At 43.2% G+C, this 24,563-nt stretch overlaps 2 protein-coding genes across 7 annotated transcripts in view; both read right to left on the bottom strand.

Annotated features, from left to right (window-relative positions):
- Positions 1-15,500, bottom strand: part of ABCB10 (ATP binding cassette subfamily B member 10) — a 51,139-nt gene extending 35,639 nt beyond the window's left edge. The window contains exon 1 of one of the 2 annotated variants that reach the window (XM_056534804.1): positions 14,928-15,500. In XM_056534804.1, coding sequence (XP_056390779.1) covers positions 14,928-15,276 — 349 coding nt within the window. In that variant the 5' untranslated portion in view covers positions 15,277-15,500. Of the gene's footprint in view, positions 1-374; positions 686-14,927 lie in introns of those variants that run through there. The other variant, XM_056534808.1, reaches the window with a different exon arrangement.
- Positions 15,501-19,867: 4,367 nt separating this feature from the next.
- The window catches only part of LOC130283886 (uncharacterized), a 67,474-nt gene continuing 62,778 nt past the window's right edge, over positions 19,868-24,563 (bottom strand). For all 5 annotated transcript variants that reach the window (XM_056533538.1, XM_056533536.1, XM_056533539.1 and 2 more), the window contains 3 exons: positions 24,325-24,451; positions 21,790-21,863; positions 19,868-20,327 (listed from right to left, as the gene is read on the bottom strand). In XM_056533538.1, coding sequence (XP_056389513.1) covers positions 20,041-20,327; positions 21,790-21,863; positions 24,325-24,451 — 488 coding nt within the window. In that variant the 3' untranslated portion in view covers positions 19,868-20,040. The remainder of the gene's footprint in view (positions 20,328-21,789; positions 21,864-24,324; positions 24,452-24,563) is intronic.

Raw genomic sequence — 24,563 nt, 5'->3', positions numbered from 1 at the left:
CTGTATATACCGTGTTCTGTACATGTGACTGTATATACCGTGTGCTGTACATGTGACTGTATATACCGTGTGCTGTACATGTGACTGTATACCATGTGCTGTACATGTGACTGTTATACCGTGTTCTGTACATGTGACTGTATATACCGTGTTCTGTACATGTGACTGTATATACCGTGTGCTGTACATGTGACTGTATATACCGTGTGCTGTACATGAGGTTACGACCTGTGTATAACAGCAAAATGGCGGAACGGACACAGTACAGAAGGGCAATGTGACCCCGTCCTGTGTGACCCCACAGCTGGACCTCATGACCCCCCCCATGTGACTGCAGTCTAAGGTGAACCTCACGTGTGTGAATAAGCCTCTACCTCAGTCCTTGGAGTCCCAGTCTCAGGATTTGGTGTGACCCAGTCATGGAGGGGGAGGGGGGGTCTGAGGCTTCACTAAAGACCGGAGCGCAGCACAAAATATGTAACGTCTGCAGAAGAGCCGGGTGTATCCGAAAACAGCAAGAACCTCGAAGATAAGACCCAACACCCACACAGGAGACTCTGAAGTCCCTTATCTCAGGGACATTGGCCGCCCAACACCCATCACACCCCACCAACAGCCATCACACCCCACCAACAGCCATCACACCCCACCAACAGCCATCACCCCCCACCAACACCCATCACACCCCACCAGCACCCATCACACCCCCACCAACACCCATCACACCCCACCAACACCCATCACACCCCCACCAACACCCATCACACCCCCACCAACACCCATCACACCCCCACCAACACCCATCACACCCCCACCAACACCCATCACACCCCCCCAACAGCCATCACACCCCCCCCCAACAGCCATCACACCCCCCCCCCAACAGCCATCACACCCCCACCAACACCCATCACACCCCACCAACAGCCATCACACCCCACCAACAGCCATCACACCCCCCCCAACAGCCATCACACCCCCACCAACACCCATCACACCCCCACCAACACCCATCACACCCCCACCAACACCCATCACACCCCCCCAACAGCCATCACACCCCCCCAACAGCCATCACACCCCCCCCCAACAGCCATCACACCCCCCCCAACAGCCATCACACCCCCCCCAACAGCCATCACACCCCCACCAACACCCATCACACCCCCCCAACAGCCATCACACCCCCCCAACAGCCATCACACCCCCACCAACAGCCATCACACCCCCACCAACACCCATCACACCCCCACCAACACCCATCACACCCCCACCAACAGCCATCACACCCCACCAACAGCCATCACACCCCCCCCAACAGCCATCACACCCCCCCCAACAGCCATCACACCCCCCCCAACAGCCATCACACCCCCACCAACACCCATCACACCCCCACCAACAGCCATCACACCCCACCAACAGCCATCACACCCCACCAACAGCCATCACACACCCCCAACAGCCATCACACCCCCCCCCCCACAGCCATCAGCACACCCCCCCAACAGCCAGCACACCCCCCCAACAGCCAGCACACCCCAACAGCCAGCACACCCCCCCCAACAGCCATCACACCCCCCCCAACAGCCATCACACCCCCCCCCAACAGCCAGCACACCCCCCCCCAACAGCCAGCACACCCCCCCCAACAGGCATCACACCCCCCACCAACAGCCATCACACCCCACCAACAGCCATCACACCCCACCAACACCCATCACACCCCCCAACAGCCATCACACCCCACCAACACCCATCACACCCCCACCAACAGCCATCACACCCCACCAACAGCCATCACACCCCCACCAACAGCCATCACACCCCCCCCAACAGCCATCACACCCCCCCCAACAGCCATCACACCCCCCCCAACACCCATCACACCCCCCCCAACAGCCATCACACCCCACCAACAGCCATCACACCTCCCCCCACAGCCATCACCCCCCCCCCAACAGCCATCACACCCCACCAACAGCCATCACACCCCCCCCAACAGCCATCACACCCCCCCCAACAGCCATCACACCCCCCCCAACAGCCATCACACCCCCCCAACAGCCATCACACCCCCCCAACAGCCATCACACCCCCACCAACAGCCATCACACCCCCCCCAACAGCCATCACACCCCCCCCCAACAGCCATCACACCCCACCAACAGCCATCACACCCCACCAACAGCCATCACACCCCCACCAACAGCCATCACACCCCCACCAACACCCATCACACCCCCACCAACACCCATCACACCCCCACCAACACCCATCACACCCCCACCAACAGCCATCACACCCCCACCAACAGCCATCACACCCCCACCAACAGCCATCACACCCCCACCAACAGCCATCACACCCCCACCAACAGCCATCACACCCCCCCAACAGCCATCACACCCCCACCAACAGCCATCACACCCCCCCAACAGCCATCACACCCCCCCAACAGCCATCACACCCCCCCAACAGCCATCACACCCCCCCAACAGCCATCACACCCCCCCAACAGCCATCACACCCCACTAACACCCGCAGGAGACTCAGCTGAATAAGATGGGGGGAGGGGGGGATCAGATCTTGGTGGAAAGTTGTGCAGAGCGGCTGAGGACGTATCCGAGACTGTGTGATGAGAAGAACTTAGATACACCTGAGCTCCTCAGGAACCACAGCCGGGGCCCTAGAGGCTGAGGGGCCACAGATGCTTCTGTGCCATATAACAAGGTAAATGTAAGTAGGGGCCCTGGGGGAGAGAGTGCACTGGGGCCCCGGAGCAGCGCAGGAAAAGACGCTGCACAGAAAGAGCAGATAGAAAGGTAAATCCCCCCGCAGCTCATTACATCTCCGGAAACATCCGGCAACGACCCCCATAGGGAACTAACAGGGGCCCCGGGGGCCAAACAGCACAGGAGGATCGGCATATATAAAGAACTGATCTGTAATATATATATATATACATACACCACAAAATCACTCAACATACAGGACAAGGGAAGTGGTACTGAGCATTGTCCATATATACAGGACAAGGGAAGTGGTACTGAGCATTGTCCATATATACAGGAGAGGGGAAGTGGTACTGAGCAGTGTCCATATATACAGGACAAGGGAAGTGGTACTGAGCAGTGTCCATATATACAGGAGAGGGGAAGTGGTACTGAGCATTGTCCATATATACAGGAGAGGGGAAGTGGTACTGAGCATTGTCCATATATACAGGAGAGGGGAAGTGGTACTGAGCAGTGTCCATATATACAGGCCAGGGGAAGTGGTACTGAGCAGTGTCCATATATACAGGCCAGGGGAAGTGGTACTGAGCAGTGTCCATATATACAGGACAGGAGGATTGGCATATATAAAGAACTGATCTGTAATATATATATATACATACACCACAAAATCACTCAACATACAGGACAAGGGAAGTGGTATTGAGCATTGTCCATATATACAGGACAAGGGAAGTGGTACTGAGCAGTGTCCATATATACAGGAGAGGGGAAGTGGTACTGAGCAGTGTCCATATATACAGGACAGGGGAAGTGGTACTGAGCAGTGTCCATATATACAGGACAAGGGAAGTGGTACTGAGCAGTGTCCATATTTAAAGGAGATGGGAAGGGGTACTGAGCAGTGTCCATATATACAGGAGAGGGGAAGTGGTACTGAGCAGTGCCCATATATAGGACAGGGGAAGTGGTACAGAGCAGTGTCCATATATACAGGACAAGGGAAGTGGTACTGAGCAGTGTCCATATATACAGGACAAGGGAAGTGGTACTGAGCAGTGTCCATATATATAGGACAGGGGAAGTGGTACTGAGCAGTGTCCATATATGCAGGAGAGGGGAAGTGGTACTGAGCAGTGTCCATATTTATAGGAGATGGGAAGGGGTACTGAGCAGTGTCCATATATACAGGAGAGGGGAAGTGGTACTGAGCAGTGTTCATATATACAGGACAGGAGAAGTATTACTGAGCAGTGTCCATATATCTACAGGACAAGGGAAGTGGTACTGAGCAGTGTCCATATATACAGGAGAGGGGAAGTGGTACTGAGCAGTGCCCATATATAGGACAGGGGAAGTGGTACAGAGCAGTGTCCATATATACAGGAGAGGGGAAGTGGTACTGAGCAGTGTCCATATATACAGGACAAGGGAAGTGCTACTAAGCAGGGTCCATATATATAGGATAGGAGAAGTGGTGCTGAGCAGTGTCCATATTTATAGGAGATGGGAAGGGGTACTGAGCAGTGTCCATATATACAGGAGAGGGGAAGTGGTACTGAGCAGTGTTCATATATACAGGACAGGAGAAGTATTACTGAGCAGTGTCCATATATCTACAGGACAAGGGAAGTGGTACTGAGCAGTGTCCATATATGCAGGAGAGGGGAAGTGGTACTGAGCAGTGTCCATATATACAGGACAGGAGAAGTATTACTGAGCAGTGTCCATATATACAGGACAAGGGAAGTGGTACTGAGCATTGTCCAAATATACAGGACAGGAGAAGTGGTACTGAGCAGTGTCCATATACAGAGGACAGAAGTAGTAGTACTGAGCAGTGTCCATATACACAGGACAGGGGAAGTGGTGCTGAGCAGTGTCCATATATACAGGACAGGGGAAGTGGTGCTGAGCAGTGTCCATATATACAGGACAAGGGAAGTGGTACTGAGCAGTGTCCAAATATACAGGAGAGGGGAAGGGGTACTGAGCAGTGTCCATATATACAGGACAAGGGAAGTGGTACTGAGCAGTGTCCAAATATACAGGAGAGGGGAAGGGGTACTGAGCAGTGCCCATATATAGGACAGGGGAAGTGGTACTGAGCAGTGTTCATATATACAGGACAGGGGAAGTGGTACAGAGCAGTGTCCATATATACAGGACAGGGGAAGTGGTACTGAGCAGTGTCCATATATATAGGACAAGGGAAGTGGTACTGAGCAGTGTCCACATATACAGGACAAGCGAAGTGGTACTGAGCAGGGTCCATATATATATAGGACAGGGGAAGTGGTATTGAGCAGTTTCCATAAATAAAGGACAGGAGAAGTGGTACTGAGCAGTGTCCATATATACAGGAGAGGGGAAGGGGTACTGAGCAGTGTCAATAAATACAGACCAAGGGAAGTGGTGCTGAGCAGTGTCCATATATACAGGACAAGGGAAGTGGTGCTGAGCAGTGTCCATATATACAGGACAAGGGAAGGGGTACTGAGCAGTGTCCATATGTACAGGACAAGGGAAGTGGTACTGAGCAGTGTCCATATATCTACAGGACAAGGGAAGGGGTACTGAGCAGTGTCCATATGTACAGGACAAGGGAAGTGGTACTGAGCAGTGTCCATATATACAGGACAAGGGAAGGGGTACTGAGCAGTGTCCATATGTACAGGACAAGGGAAGTGGTACTGAGCAGTGTCCATATATACAGGACAAGGGAAGTGGTACTGAGCAGTGTCCATATATACAGGACAAGGGAAGTGGTACTGAGCAGTGTCCATATCTACAGGACAAGGGAAGTGGTGCTGAGCAGTGTCCATATATACAGGACAAGGGAAGGGGTACTGAGCAGTGTCCATATGTACAGGACAAGGGAAGTGGTGCTGAGCATTGTCCATATATCTACAGGACAAGGGAAGGGGTACTGAGCAGTGTCCATATGTACAGGACAAGGGAAGTGGTACTGAGCAGTGTCCATATATACAGGACAAGGGAAGTGGTACTGAGCAGTGTCCATATATACAGGACAAGGGAAGTGGTACTGAGCAGTGTCCATATCTACAGGACAAGGGAAGTGGTGCTGAGCAGTGTCCATATATACAGGACAAGGGAAGTGGTACTGAGCAGTGTCCATATATACAGGACAAGGGAAGTGGTACTGATCAGTGTCCATATATACAGGACAAGGGAAGTGGTACTGAGCAGTGTCCATATATACAGGACAAGGGAAGTGGTACTGAGCAGTGTCCATATATACAGGACAAGGGAAGTGGTACTGAGCAGTGTCCATATATACAGGACAAGGGAAGTGGTACTGAGCAGTGTCCATATATACAGGACAAGGGAAGTGGTACTGAGCAGTGTCCATACAAACACATAAAGCAGAATGGAATTATTACATTCAAATGTATCTAAATACAGAACAGATTTACATAGAGAATATTGTGAGGACTCCGGGAATAAGATCAGGAATTCACAAGAAGCAACAGAACGAAAGGTGTTTATAGTAAGAAGACGCCTGAGATATATATATATACACACACACACATACATACACATATATATATACTGAGAGCAAGACATGGAAGACCTGGAGCAAAGAGAATAAACACATAAAAACAAGACCAGGAGAGGACACATAATAATACCATGATCAGGAGATCACACATAATAATACCATGATCAGGAGAGGACACATAATAATACCATGATCAGGAGATCACACATAATAATACCATGATCAGGAGAGGACACATAATAATACCATGATCAGGAGATCACACATAATAATACCATGATCAGGAGAGGACACATAATAATACCATGATCAGGAGAGGACACATAATAATACCATGATCAGGAGATCACACATAATAATACCATGATCAGGAGAGGACACATAATAATACCATGATCAGGAGATCACACATAATAATACCATGATCAGGAGATCACACATAATAATACCATGATCAGGAGAGGACACATAATAATACCATGATCAGGAGATCACACATAATAATACCATGATCAGGAGAGGACACATAATAATACCATGATCAGGAGATCACACATAATAATACCATGATCAGGAGATCACACATAATAATACCATGATCAGGAGAGGACACATAATAATACCATGATCAGGAGAGGACACATAATAACACCATGATCAGGAGAGGACACATAATAACACCATGATCAGGAGAGGACACATAATAATACCATGATCAGGAGAGGACACATAATAACACCATGATCAGGAGAGGACACATAATAATACCATGATCAGGAGAGGACACATAATAACACCATGATCAGGAGAGGACACATAATAATACCATGATCAGGAGAGGACACATAATAATACCATGATCAGGAGATGGACACATAATAATACCATGATCAGGAGATGGACACATAATAATACCATGATCAGGAGATCACACATAATAATACCATGATCAGGAGATGACACATAATAATACCATGATCAGGAGAGGATACATAATAATACCATGATCAGGAGATGACACATAATAATACCATGATCAGGAGAGGACACATAATAATACCATGATCAGGAGAGGATACATAATAATACCATGATCAGGAGATGACACATAATAATACCATGATCAGGAGATCACACATAATAACACCATGATCAGGAGATCACACATAATAATACCATGATCAGGAGATCACACATAATAATACCATGATCAGGAGATCACACATAATAATACCATGATCAGGAGATGACACATAATAATACCATGATCAGGAGATGGACACATAATAATACCATGATCAGGAGAGGACACATAATAATACCATGATCAGGAGAGGACACATAATAATACCATGATCAGGAGAGGACACATAATAATACCATGATCAGGAGAGGACACATAATAATACCATGATCAGGAGAGGACACATAATAATACCATGATCAGGAGAGGACACATAATAATACCATGATCAGGAGATCACACATAATAATACCATGATCAGGAGATGACACATAATAATACCATGATCAGGAGATGACACATAATAATACCATGATCAGGAGATGACACATAATAATACCATGATCAGGAGATCACACATAATAATACCATGATCAGGAGATCACACATAATAATACCATGATCAGGAGATGACACATAATAATACCATGATCAGGAGATGACACATAATAATACCATGATCAGGAGATCACACATAATAATACCATGATCAGGAGATCACACATAATAACACCATGATCAGGAGATCACACATAATAATACCATGATCAGGAGATCACACATAATAATACCATGATCAGGAGATCACACATAATAATACCATGATCAGGAGATCACACATAATAATACCATGATCAGGAGATCACACATAATAATACCATGATCAGGAGATCACACATAATAATACCATGATCAGGAGAGGACACATAATAATACCATGATCAGGAGATCACACATAATAATACCATGATCAGGAGAGGACACATAATAATACCATGATCAGGAGATCACACATAATAATACCATGATCAGGAGAGGACACATAATAATACCATGATCAGGAGAGGACACATAATAATACCATGATCAGGAGAGGACACATAATAATACCATGATCAGGAGAGGACACATAATAATACCATGATCAGGAGATCACACATAATAATACCATGATCAGGAGAGGATACATAATAATACCATGATCAGGAGAGGACACATAATAATACCATGATCAGGAGATGACACATAATAATACCATGATCAGGAGATCACACATAATAATACCATGATCAGGAGATCACACATAATAATACCATGATCAGGAGATCACACATAATAACACCATGATCAGGAGAGGACACATAATAATACCATGATCAGGAGATCACACATAATAATACCATGATCAGGAGATCACACATAATAATACCATGATCAGGAGATCACACATAATAACACCATGATCAGGAGAGGACACATAATAATACCATGATCAGGAGATCACACATAATAATACCATGATCAGGAGATCACACATAATAATACCATGATCAGGAGATCACACATAATAATACCATGATCAGGAGATCACACATAATAATACCATGATCAGGAGATCACACATAATAATACCATGATCAGGAGAGGACACATAATAATACCATGATCAGGAGATCACACATAATAATACCATGATCAGGAGATCACACATAATAATACCATGATCAGGAGAAGATACATAATAATACCATGATCAGGAGAGGACACATAATAATACCATGATCAGGAGAGGACACATAATAATACCATGATCAGGAGAGGACACATAATAATACCATGATCAGGAGAGGACACATAATAATACCATGATCAGGAGATCACACATAATAATACCATGATCAGGAGATCACACATAATAATACCATGATCAGGAGATCACACATAATAATACCATGATCAGGAGATCACACATAATAATACCATGATCAGGAGATGATACATAATAATACCATGATCAGGAGATCACACATAATAATACCATGATCAGGAGATCACACATAATAATACCATGATCAGGAGATCACACATAATAATACCATGATCAGGAGATGATACATAATAATACCATGATCAGGAGATCACACATAATAATACCATGATCAGGAGATCACACATAATAATACCATGATCAGGAGATGATACATAATAATACCATGATCAGGAGAGGACACATAATAATACCATGATCAGGAGAGGACACATAATAATACCATGATCAGGAGAGGACACATAATAATACCATGATCAGGAGAGGACACATAATAATACCATGATCAGGAGAGGACACATAATAATACCATGATCAGGAGAGGACACATAATAATACCATGATCAGGAGATGGACACATAATAATACCATGATCAGGAGATGACACATAATAATACCATGATCAGGAGATGACACATAATAATACCATGATCAGGAGAGGACACATAATAATACCATGATCAGGAGAGGACACATAATAATACCATGATCAGGAGAGGACACATAATAATACCATGATCAGGAGATCACACATAATAATACCATGATCAGGAGAGGACACATAATAATACCATGATCAGGATATCACACATAATAATACCATGATCAGGAGAGGACACATAATAATACCATGATCAGGAGAGGACACATAATAATACCATGATCAGGAGAGGACACATAATAATACCATGATCAGGAGAGGACACATAATAATACCATGATCAGGAGAGGACACATAATAATACCATGATCAGGAGAGGACACATAATAATACCATGATCAGGAGATCACACATAATAATACCATGATCAGGAGATCACACATAATAATACCATGATCAGGAGAGGACACATAATAATACCATGATCAGGAGAGGACACATAATAATACCATGATCAGGAGAGGACACATAATAATACCATGATCAGGAGATCACACATAATAATACCATGATCAGGAGAGGACACATAATAATACCATGATCAGGAGAGGACACATAATAATACCATGATCAGGAGATGACACATAATAATACCATGATCAGGAGAGGACACATAATAATACCATGATCAGGAGAGGACACATAATAATACCATGATCAGGAGATCACACATAATAATACCATGATCAGGAGATCACACATAATAATACCATGATCAGGAGATGATACATAATAATACCATGATCAGGAGATGATACATAATAATACCATGATCAGGAGATGACACATAATAATACCATGATCAGGAGAGGACACATAATAATACCATGATCAGGAGAGGACACATAATAATACCATGATCAGGAGAGGACACATAATAATACCATGATCAGGAGAGGACACATAATAATACCATGATCAGGAGAGGACACATAATAATACCATGATCAGGAGAGGACACATAATAATACCATGATCAGGAGATGACACATAATAATACCATGATCAGGAGATGACACATAATAATACCATGATCAGGAGATGACACATAATAATACCATGATCAGGAGATGACACATAATAATACCATGATCAGGAGATGATACATAATAATACCATGATCAGGAGATGATACATAATAATACCATGATCAGGAGATGATACATAATAATACCATGATCAGGAGATGACACATAATAATACCATGATCAGGAGAGGACACATAATAATACCATGATCAGGAGAGGACACATAATAATACCATGATCAGGAGAGGACACATAATAATACCATGATCAGGAGAGGACACATAATAATACCATGATCAGGAGAGGATACATAATAATACCATGATCAGGAGATCACACATAATAATACCATGATCAGGAGAGGACACATAATAATACCATGATCAGGAGAGGACACATAATAATACCATGATCAGGAGATCACACATAATAATACCATGATCAGGAGATCACACATAATAATACCATGATCAGGAGAGGACACATAATAATACCATGATCAGGAGATCACACATAATAATACCATGATCAGGAGATCACACATAATAATACCATGATCAGGAGAGGACACATAATAATACCATGATCAGGAGATCACACATAATAATACCATGATCAGGAGATCACACATAATAATACCATGATCAGGAGATCACACATAATAATACCATGATCAGGAGATCACACATAATAATACCATGATCAGGAGATCACACATAATAATACCATGATCAGGAGATCACACATAATAATACCATGATCAGGAGATGGACACATAATACCATGATCAGGAGAGGACACATAATAATACCATGATCAGGAGAGGATACATAATAATACCATGATCAGGAGAGGACACATAATAATACCATGATCAGGAGATCACACATAATAATACCATGATCAGGAGATCACACATAATAATACCATGATCAGGAGATCACACATAATACCATGATCAGGAGATCACACATAATAATACCATGATCAGGAGATCACACATAATAATACCATGATCAGGAGATGGACACATAATAATACCATGATCAGGAGAGGACACATAATAATACCATGATCAGGAGAGGACACATAATAATACCATGATCAGGAGATGACACATAATAATACCATGATCAGTAGAGGACACATAATAATACCATGATCAGGAGAGGACACATAATAATACCATGATCAGGAGAGGACACATAATAATACCATGATCAGGAGAGGACACATAATAATACCATGATCAGGAGAGGACACATAATAATACCATGATCAGGAGAGGACACATAATAATACCATGATCAGGAGAGGACACATAATAATACCATGATCAGGAGATGGACACATAATAATACCATGATCAGGAGATCACACATAATAATACCATGATCAGGAGAGGATACATAATAATACCATGATCAGGAGATGATACATAATAATACCATGATCAGGAGATCACACATAATAATACCATGATCAGGAGAGGACACATAATAATACCATGATCAGGAGATCACACATAATAACACCATGATCAGGAGAGGACACATAATAATACCATGATCAGGAGAGGATACATAATAATACCATGATCAGGAGAGGACACATAATAATACCATGATCAGGAGAGGACACATAATAATACCATGATCAGGAGATCACACATAATAATACCATGATCAGGAGATGGACACATAATAATACCATGATCAGGAGATGGACACATAATAATACCATGATCAGGAGAGGACACATAATAATACCATGATCAGGAGAGGACACATAATAATACCATGATCAGGAGATCACACATAATAATACCATGATCAGGAGATCACACATAATAATACCATGATCAGGAGAGGACACATAATAATACCATGATCAGGAGATGATACATAATAATACCATGATCAGGAGAGGACACATAATACCATGATCAGGAGATCACACATAATAATACCATGATCAGGAGAGGACACATAATAATACCATGATCAGGAGATCACACATAATAATACCATGATCAGGAGATGATACATAATAATACCATGATCAGGAGAGGACACATAATAATACCATGATCAGGAGATGATACATAATAATACCATGATCAGGAGATCACACATAATAATACCATGATCAGGAGAGGACACATAATAATACCATGATCAGGAGATCACACATAATAATACCATGATCAGGAGATCACACATAATAATACCATGATCAGGAGATGATACATAATAATACCATGATCAGGAGATCACACATAATAATACCTTGATCAGGAGATCACACATAATAATACCATGATCAGGAGATCACACATAATAATACCATGATCAGGAGAGGACACATAATAATACCATGATCAGGAGAGGACACATAATAATACCATGATCAGGAGATCACACATAATAATACCATGATCAGGAGATCACACATAATAATACCATGATCAGGAGATCACACATAATAATACCATGATCAGGAGATCACACATAATAATACCATGATCAGGAGAGGACACATAATAATACCATGATCAGGAGAGGACACATAATAATACCATGATCAGGAGATGATACATAATAATACCATGATCAGGAGATGGACACATAATAATACCATGATCAGGAGATGATACATAATAATACCATGATCAGGAGAGGACACATAATAATACCATGATCAGGAGAGGACACATAATAATACCATGATCAGGAGAGGACACATAATAACACCATGATCAGGAGAGGACACATAATAATACCATGATCAGGAGATCACACATAATAATACCATGATCAGGAGATCACACATAATAATACCATGATCAGGAGAGGACACATAATAATACCATGATCAGGAGATGATACATAATAATACCATGATCAGGAGAGGACACATAATAATACCATGATCAGGAGATCACACATAATAATACCATGATCAGGAGATCACACATAATAATACCATGATCAGGAGAGGACACATAATAATACCATGATCAGGAGAGGACACATAATAATACCATGATCAGGAGAGGACACATAATAATACCATGATCAGGAGAGGACACATAATAATACCATGATCAGGAGAGGATACATAATAATACCATGATCAGGAGAGGACACATAATAATACCATGATCAGGAGATGACACAAAATAATACCATGATCAGGAGATGACACAAAATAATACCATGATCAGGAGATGACACATAATAATACCATGATCAGGAGATGACACATAATAATACCATGATCAGGAGAGGACACATAATAATACCATGATCAGGAGATCACACATAATAACACCATGATCAGGAGATCACACATAATAATACCATGATCAGGAGAGGACACATAATAATACCATGATCAGGAGATCACACATAATAATACCATGATCAGGAGATCACACATAATAATACCATGATCAGGAGAGGACACATAATAATACCATGATCAGGAGAGGACACATAATAATACCATGATCAGGAGATCACACATAATAATACCATGATCAGGAGATCACACATAATAATACCATGATCAGGAGAGGACACATAATAATACCATGATCAGGAGATCACACATAATAATACCATGATCAGGAGATCACACATAATAATACCATGATCAGGAGAGGACACATAATAATACCATGATCAGGAGATCACACATAATAATACCATGATCAGGAGATCACACATAATAATACCATGATCAGGAGATCACACATAATAATACCATGATCAGGAGATCACACATAATAATACCATGATCAGGAGAGGACACATAATAATACCATGATCAGGAGATCACACATAATAATACCATGATCAGGAGAGGACACATAATAATACCATGATCAGGAGATCACACATAATAATACCATGATCAGGAGATCACACATAATAATACCATGATCAGGAGATCACACATAATAATACCATGATCAGGAGATCACACATAATAATACCATGATCAGGAGATGACACATAATAATACCATGATCAGGAGATCACACATAATAATACCATAATACACCACAACATTCTCAGGACATGGCCCCTGGAGCAGCATTAGTCAGTGACTAGCAGGTACCTGTGAGCCTCCACTTCTCTGGTTCGGACAGGGTCAGCAGCCTCTTGACATCTTGGGAGGGCAGCCTCTGGGGACCTTTATCGTCCTTTCTTGGGACCTTCTCAGATGCCCCCTCGGCTCTTGGGAAGTTGCTGTAATACCGGTAGGTGGCAGCAGTAGGTGTCTGGCAGCGCCATGCCCAGTGCAGTCTGTGGGCACTTGTAGTCCTCCAGGGCTCAGGCCATTGGGGTCTTGTCTTGGGGAGGGTCTTCTGAGGGTCTCTCCACAATGCTCTATAGACGGGCTGTGTGTGCAGCTGCCATAGTCTTCCCCTGGCAGTGCCATGCCCCACTGAGAGGATACCCAGCATGCCGGCCCCAGGTCACAGCACAGCACAGGGGCACATGTAGTGAGGGGGCAGGAGGGCAGATCATGAAGGTCAGGAGCCGGGGTCACGTGTGCGGGGAATGCTGGGAGTTGTAGTGCAGGAGCAGTGAGGCCTGTGAGATAAGCTGCTCCCTCCTCCCGGTGGGTGAGATAAGCTGCTCCCTCCTCCCGGTGGGTGTGAGTCTCTCATGATCTGCTATGTCATGGTGCCCGCTCCCTCTGTATTACAGCAGCCTCCACTTCCCTCTATTACACCCCGCCCCCACACATTAACCCGCTCCCTGCCGGCAGAGCCTCAGGATCCTTCACCCACAAGCTATATCCTGTATTACATCTCCTGAATCCACCATATACAGACAGCAAGTCACCATATCATCATCTTCATCATCATCAATCATATTATTATTATTATATACATTGTATCCTCCTGTCTCCTGTACAGTATATATATATATATATATATATATATATATATATATATACATTGTATCCTCCTGTCTCCTGTACAGTATATATACATTGTATCCTCCTGTCTCCTGTACAGTATATATATATATATATATATATATATATATATATATATATATATATACATTGTATCCTCCTGTCTCCTGTACAGTATATATACATTGTATCCTCCTGTCTCCTGTACAGTATATATATATATATATATATATATATATATATATATATATATACATTGTATCCTCCTGTCTCCTGTACAGTATATATATATATATATATATATATATATATACATTGTATCCTCCTGTCTCCTGTACAGTATATATATATATATATATATATATATATATATATATACATTGTATCCTCCTGTCTCCTGTACAGTATATATATATATACATTGTATCCTCCTGTCTCCTGTACAGTATATATATATATACATTGTATCCTCCTGTCTCCTGTACAGTATATATATATATACATTGTATCCTCCTGTCTCCTGTACAGTATATATATACACATTGTATCCTCCTGTCTCCTGTACAGTATATATATATACATTGTATCCTCCTGTCTCCTGTACAGTATATATATATACATTGTATCCTCCTGTCTCCTGTACAGTATATATATACATTGTATCCTCCTGTCTCCTGTACAGTATATATATACATTGTATCCTCCTGTCTCCTGTACAGTATATATACATTGTATCCTCCTGTCTCCTGTACAGTATATATACATTGTATCCTCCTGTCTCCTGTACAGTATATATACACATTGTATCCTCCTGTCTCCTGTACAGTATATATACACATTGTATCCTCCTGTCTCCTGTACAGTATATATATACATTGTATCCTCCTGTCTCCTGTACAGTATATATACATTGTATCCTCCTGTCTCCTGTACAGTATATATATACATTGTATCCTCCTGTCTCCTGTACAGTATATATATACATTGTATCCTCCTGTCTCCTGTACAGTATATATATACATTGTATCCTCCTGTCTCCTGTACAGTATATATACATTGTATCCTCCTGTCTCCTGTACAGTATATATATACATTGTATCCTCCTGTCTCCTGTACAGTATATATATACATTGTATCCTCCTGTCTCCTGTACAGTATATATATACATTGTATCCTCCTGTCTCCTGTACAGTATATATACATTGTATCCTCCTGTCTCCTGTACAGTATATATACATTGTATCCTCCTGTCTCCTGTACAGTATATATATACATTGTATCCTCCTGTCTCCTGTACAGTATATATATATATACATTGTATCCTCCTGTCTCCTGTACAATATATATATACATTGTATCCTCCTGTCTCCTGTACAATATATATATACATTGTATCCTCCTGTCTCCTGTACAATATATATATACATTGTATCCTCCTGTCTCCTGTACAGTATATATATACATTGTATCCTCCTGTCTCCTGTACAGTATATATACATTGTATCCTCCTGTCTCCTGTACAGTATATATATACATTGTATCCTCCTGTCTCCTGTACAGTATATATATACATTGTATCCTCCTGTCTCCTGTACAGTATATATACATTGTATCCTCCTGTCTCCTGTACAGTATATATATACATTGTATCCTCCTGTCTCCTGTACAGTATATATATACATTGTATCCTCCTGTCTCCTGTACAGTATATATATACATTGTATCCTCCTGTCTCCTGTACAGTATATATACATTGTATCCTCCTGTCTCCTGTACAGTATATATATACATTGTATCCTCCTGTCTCCTGTACAGTATATATACATTGTATCCTCCTGTCTCCTGTACAGTATATATATACATTGTATCCTCCTGTCTCCTGTACAGTATATATATACATTGTATCCTCCTGTCTCCTGTACAGTATATATATATACATTGTATCCTCCTGTCTCCTGTACAATATATATATACATTGTATCCTCCTGTCTCCTGTACAGTATATATATACATTGTATCCTCCTGTCTCCTGTACAGTATATATATACATTGTATCCTCCTGTCTCCTGTACAGTATATATATATATACATTGTATCCTCCTGTCTCCTGTACAGTATATACACATTGTATCCTCCTGTCTTCTGTACAGTATATATATATATATACATTGTATCCTCCTGTCTCCTGTACAGTATATATATATATACATTGTATCCTCCTGTCTCCTGTACAGTATATATATATACATTGTATCCTCCTGTCTCCTGTACAGTATATATATACATATTGTATCCTCCTGTCTCCTGTACAGTATATATATATATATATATATATATATATATATATATATATATACATTGTATCCTCCTGTCTCCTGTACAGTATATATATACATTGTATCCTCCTGTCTCCTGTATAGTATATATATACATTGTATCCTCCTCTCTCCTGTACAGTATATATACATTGTATCCTCCTGTCTCCTGTACAGTATATATATACATTGTATCCTCCTGTCTCCTGTACAGTATATATATACATTGTATCCTCCTGTACAGTATATATATACATTGTATCCTCCTGTCTCCTGTACAGTATATATATATACATTGTATCCTCCTGTCTCCTTTACAGTATATATACATTGTATCCTCCTGTCTCCTGTACAGTATATATATACATTGTATCCTCCTGTCTCCTGTACAGTATATATATATACATTGTATCCTCCTGTCTCCTGTACAGTATATATACATTGTATCCTCCTGTCTCCTGTACAGTATATATATATACATTGTATCCTCCTGTCTCCTGTACAGTATATATATATACATTGTATCCTCCTGTCTCCTGTACAGTATATATATATATATATATATATATATATATATATATACATTGTATCCTCCTGTCTCCTGTACAGTATATATATACATTGTATCCTCCTGTCTCCTTTACAGTATATATACATTGTATCCTCCTGTCTCCTGTACAGTATATATAAATTGTATTTAGCTGCAGCAGAACCTCACTATACACATCTTCTGCAGAACCTCACTATACACACAGCTGCTGCAGAACCTCACTATACACACAGCTGCTGCAGAACCTCACTATACATATCTTCTGCAGTACCTCACTATACACACAGCTGCTGCAGAACCTCACTATACATATCTTCTGCAGTACCTCACTATACACACAGCTGCTGCAGAACCTCACTATACACACAGCTGCTGCAGAACCTCACTATACACACAGCTGCTGCAGAACCTCACTATACACTCAGCTGCTGCAGAACCTCACTATACACACAGCTGCTGCAGAACCTCACTATACACACAGCTGCTGCACAACCTCACTATACACACAGCTGCTGCAGAACCTCACTATACACACAGCTGCTGCAGAACCTCACTATACACACAGCTGCTGCACAACCTCACTATACACACAGCTGCTGCAGAACCTCACTATACACACAGCTGCTGCAGAACCTCACTATACACTCAGCTGCTGCAGAACCTCACTATACACACAGTGTCTGCAAAACCTTCAAGCTCCTTACATTCATTTTAAATAATTAACAAATATTTTTTGCGTATAAAATCTTTATTTCTAGTGACCGCCGGAGAGAGGTTTATAATACAGTCTGGAGGAGGGGGGAGGGGGGGATTTTATTTACAGAAGTTTCTCCCAACCCCCCAGTGACACTTCTATCCTCCCCATGAACATTCTCTCCTCTTCTGGTCACTTTCTCCCTCCTCTCCTCCTCTGGTCACTTTCTCCCTCCTCCCCTCCTCTGGTCACTTTCTCCCTCCTCTCCTCCTCTGGTCACTTTCTCCCTCCTCCCCTCCTCTGGTCACTTTCTCCCTCCTCCCCTCCTCTGGTCACTTTCTCCCTCCTCTCCTCCTCTTGTCACTTTCTCCCTCCTCTCCTCTTCTGGTCACTTTCTCCCTCCTCTCCTCTTCTGGTCACTTTCTCCCTCCTCTGGTCACTTTCTCCCTCCTCCCCTCCTCTGGTCACTTTCTCCCTCCTCCCCTCCTCTGGTCACTTTCTCCCTCCTCCCCTCCTCTGGTCACTTTCTCCCTCCTCTCCTCCTCTGGTCACTTTCTCCCTCCTCTCCTGCTCTGGTCACTTTCTCCCTCCTCTCCTCCTCTGGTCACTTTCTCCCTCCTCCCCTCCTCTGGTCACTTTCTCCCTCCTCCCCTCCTCTGGTCACTTTCTCCCTCCTCTCCTCCTCTGGTCACTTTCTCCCTCCTCCCCTCCTCTGGTCACTTTCTCCCTCCTCTCCTCCTCTGGTCACTTTCTCACTTCTCTCTCATGGAAGTATCTGGTGAGGAATTTCTTGCGCTCGGCCCGCTCTCTCCGGGGATTACGTTCCTCTGACATTCTGAAGTTGACGTTTAGTAGGACTTTATGAATCAGGTTCAGGAACTGAAGATGTCTCCCCAGGGTCTTCAGGTTGTCTTCAGGGGTGTAATTCTCCACAGACAAGATCTCCTCGGCCCCCATACCCTCAAACAGGTCTCGGAATTTGGAGAAGGCTCCGCTGGTCTTGTGGGTGAGGACGATGATGGGGAAGATTCCTGTTTAGGGGAGAATTAACATTTAGAATGAGAATGAGAGATGATTTACACCTCCTGCCTCTATATTTACTTCATTATTTATGTGAACCCCAACAATTAGGTGTATGATATAATGTAGGGTTATATGTGAACCCCAACAATTAGGTGTATGATATAATGTAGGGTTATATGTGAACCCCAACAATTAGGTGTATGATATAATGTAGGGTTATATGTGAACCCCAACAATTAGGTGTATGATATAATGTAGGGTTATATGTGAACCCCAACATTTAGGGTTATGATATAATGTAGGGTTATATGTGAACCCCAACAATTAGGGTTATGATATAATGTAGGGTTATATGTGAACCCCAACATTTAGGTGTATGATATAATGTAGGGTTATATGTGTACCATACAATTACGAAAGATAATAAAATAGCAACAAAGTATCGGGGTATAAATATATCAATAAGACATACAATATGTCTAAAGTGCATCCCCGGTACAAAGGGGCTTCATATATGGCCTCCAAAAATTGTTAGACAAAAGACTAAGAGAACGGAGTCATTTAAATAGAATTAAAACATGATTGCTTTTATTAGTTACATAAAAACATAAAAAAAGGGGAAAGAACAACCTGACTGTGGGAGGTTAGACAAAAAGGGGCGACACTACCTGCTCATGTGCATAATACTATAATACAACAGGTGCATGGTGCATTGGATAAAGTGCATACATCAAAGGGTCAGGAAAAGACCTCTATAAAGTGCACATAGCTAAAAAAATACAAACATGCATACCACTCGTAAGAGGTGATTGATACTACCAGCAGCAGAGCAGGAGCGACGCCACCCCTACGATCGTTTCAGCGAACCTTCGTCCTGGTTCGCTGAAACGATCGTAGGGGTGGCGTCGCTCCTGCTCTGCTGCTGGTAGTATCAATCACCTCTTACGAGTGGTATGCATGTTTGTATTTTTTTAGCTATGTGCACTTTATAGAGGTCTTTTCCTGACCCTTTGATGTATGCACTTTATCCAATGCACCATGCACCTGTTGTATTATAGTAATATGCACATGAGCAGGTAGTGTCGCCCCTTTTTGTCTAACCTCCCACAGTCAGTTTGTTCTTTCCCCTTTTTTAATGTTTTTATGTAACTAATAAAATCAATCATGTTTTAATTCTATTTAAATGACTCCGTTCTCTTGGTGTTTTGTGTGCCATACAATGCACTGTAGACACCATCATGGTTTGGGCTTAGACGTCCTGTAGAACCCTTGTAGCCGATGGTGTCACATGAGTAGAGGTGGAGGCCGGATGTTTATCACTTTATTCCACACTCACCTGGTTGTTATTCGGCTTTGAATAAAAGTTACATTTTAATCTCATGACACATGACATTGGATGGATTCATCAACCCCGAAGAGTTATCTGTTGTGATGTTGTATATGAGTAGAATCCCCAGATAATACATTTACCCGTCAGGTCTCGACAGGATTTCAGGAACGTCTTGATTTCCTCCACCTCATTGGCTGCAAGTTCTCTCTTCACACTGTAAAAGAAAGATATAATATGGCTTCATTATTGGATGGTGACTGCACCGACCATCACCTGACCTCATCCTACACTGAGGAGCCCAAGTGTCTGATCAGAGGTCAGCGCCGCCATTATTGGATGGTGACTGCACCGACCATCACCTGACCTCATCCTACACTGAGGAGGCCGAGTGTCTGATCAGAGGTCAGCGCCGCCATTATTGGATGGTGACTGCACTGACCATCACCTGACCTCATCCTACACTGAGGAGGCCAAGTGTCTGATCAGAGGTCAGCGCCGCCATTATTGGATGGTGACTGCACCGACCATCATCTGACCTCATCCTACACTGAGGAGGCCAAGTGTCTGATCAGGGGTTAGTGCCGCCATTACTAGATGGTGACTGCACCGACCATCACCTGACCTCATCCTACACTGAGGAGGCCAAGTGTCTGATCAGAGGTCAGCGCCGCCATTATTGGATGGTGACTGCACCGACCATCACCTGACCTCATCCTACACTGAGGAGGCCAAGTGTCTGATCAGAGGTCAGCGCCGCCATTACTGGATGGTGACTGCACCGACCATCACCTGACCTCATCCTACACTGAGGAGGCCAAGTGTCTGATCAGAGGTCAGCGCCGCCATTATTGGATGGTGACTGCACCGACCATCACCTGACCTCATCCTACACTGAGGAGGCCAAGTGTCTGATCAGAGGTCAGCGCCGCCATTATTGGATGGTGACTGCACCGACCATCACCTGACCTCATCCTACACTGAGGAGGCCAAGTGTCTGATTAGAGGTCAGCGCCGCCATTACTGGATGATGACTGCACCAACCATCACCTGACCTCATCCTACACTGAGGAGGCCGAGTGTCTGATCAGAGGTCAGCGCCGCCATTATTGGATGGTGACTGCACCGACCATCACCTGACCTCATCCTACACTGAGGAGGCCAAGTGTCTGATTAGAGGTCAGCGCCGCCATTATTGGATGGTGACTGCACCGACCATCACCTGACCTCATCCTACACTGAGGAGGCCAAGTGTCTGATCAGAGGTCAGTGCCACCATTACTGGATGGTGACTGCACTGACCATCACCTGACCTCATCCTATACTTAGGAGGCCAAGTGTCTGATCAGAGGTCAGCGCTGCCATTATTGGATGGTGACTGCACCGACCATCACCTGACCTCATCCTATACTTAGGAGGCCAAGTGTCTGATCAGAGGTCAGCGCCGCCATTATTGGATGGTGACTGCACCGACCATCACCTGACCTCATCCTACACTGAGGAGGCCAAGTGTCTGATTAGAGGTCAGCGCCGCCATTACTGGATGATGACTGCACCGACCATCACCTGACCTCATCCTACACTGAGGAGGCCAAGTGTCTGATCAGAGGTCAGCGCCGCCATTATTGGATGGTGACTGCACCGACCATCACCTGACCTCATCCTACACTGAGGAGGCCGAGTGTCTGATCAGAGGTCAGCGCCGCCATTATTGGATGGTGACTGCACCGACCATCACCTGACCTCATCCTACACTGAGGAGGCCGAGTGTCTGATCAGAGGTCAGCGCCGCCATTATTGGATGGTGACTGCACCGACCATCACCTGACCTCATCCTACACTGAGGAGCCCAAGTGTCTGATCAGAGGTCAGCGCCGCCATTATTGGATGGTGACTGCACCCGACCATCACCCAACCCCATCCTATACTTAGGAGGCCAAGTGTCTGATCAGGGGTTAGTGCCCCCATTACTGGATGGTGACTGCACCCGACTATCACCTGACCTCATCCTACACATTATTGATGCCTCTGTCATTATCGACCTCATATAGCCCCCTCATGTGTGCCATCTACTGGTATATGACACATGCTCCTTACCGGAGATCATGGGGACCTCCGCGATCAGCTACTTATCCCCTAACCTGTGTATAGGGGATAAGTTAACTTTTGCTGGAGTTCTCCTTTAATACTTTTGACAGTCACTACAATAAATACTCATATCTAGTAATATTAAAGGAGATCTCTGGACAGAGGATAGGTACAAAGGATATGTCTCCACAGGATAGGGGATAAGTAGCTGATCATGGGGGTCCAACTGCTGGGGGAGGGGACCCTGGCGCTCAGTGAGGAGTCCATGCTGCAGCCGGCACACCTTCCATTCATTCCTATGGGAGCGCCAAAAAGACCAGAGTACAGCTCTCAGGCATCATCGGCACTCCCATGGGAATGAATGGAGTGCGTAATGTCAACCGGTAGATGACACACGCTCCTCGCTGAGAATGCCGGGGTCCAGTCCAGGTGATTACGGGGGGGCCCCAGTGTTCGGACCCCACAATCAGCTACTTATTCCCTATCCTGTATAGAGGGGATAGGTTAGTTTTCGTCAGAGTACGCCTTTAAGCCCATTACCCCCATGTAGATGATGACGTATCACACAGCTTCCCCAGTTATCCTCCTACCTATAAACAAATACTGGCACAATGATATCAGTGAAGTTCGGCTCAATATCGGAGTCTTCCAAGCGATTCACCACATCACCAAACTCCTTCGTCCATTCTACTCCTTCATTCAATGGGATAAAATTCCCTGGAGAAAAAAAATATATAAATAAATACATATATCTGACCTCTCACCCCTGAGGACTCTCCAATTATTTATTCATTAGTCTCATTAAAAGAGCCTTTACCTAAAAAATGAT

The sequence above is a fragment of the Hyla sarda genome, chromosome 8 (genome assembly GCF_029499605.1).
Source record: "Hyla sarda isolate aHylSar1 chromosome 8, aHylSar1.hap1, whole genome shotgun sequence".
In the NCBI taxonomy this organism is placed as follows: domain Eukaryota; kingdom Metazoa; phylum Chordata; class Amphibia; order Anura; family Hylidae; genus Hyla; species Hyla sarda.
The sequence above is the reverse complement of the archived record's forward strand: the minus strand, read 5'-3'. Positions and strand labels throughout refer to the sequence as shown.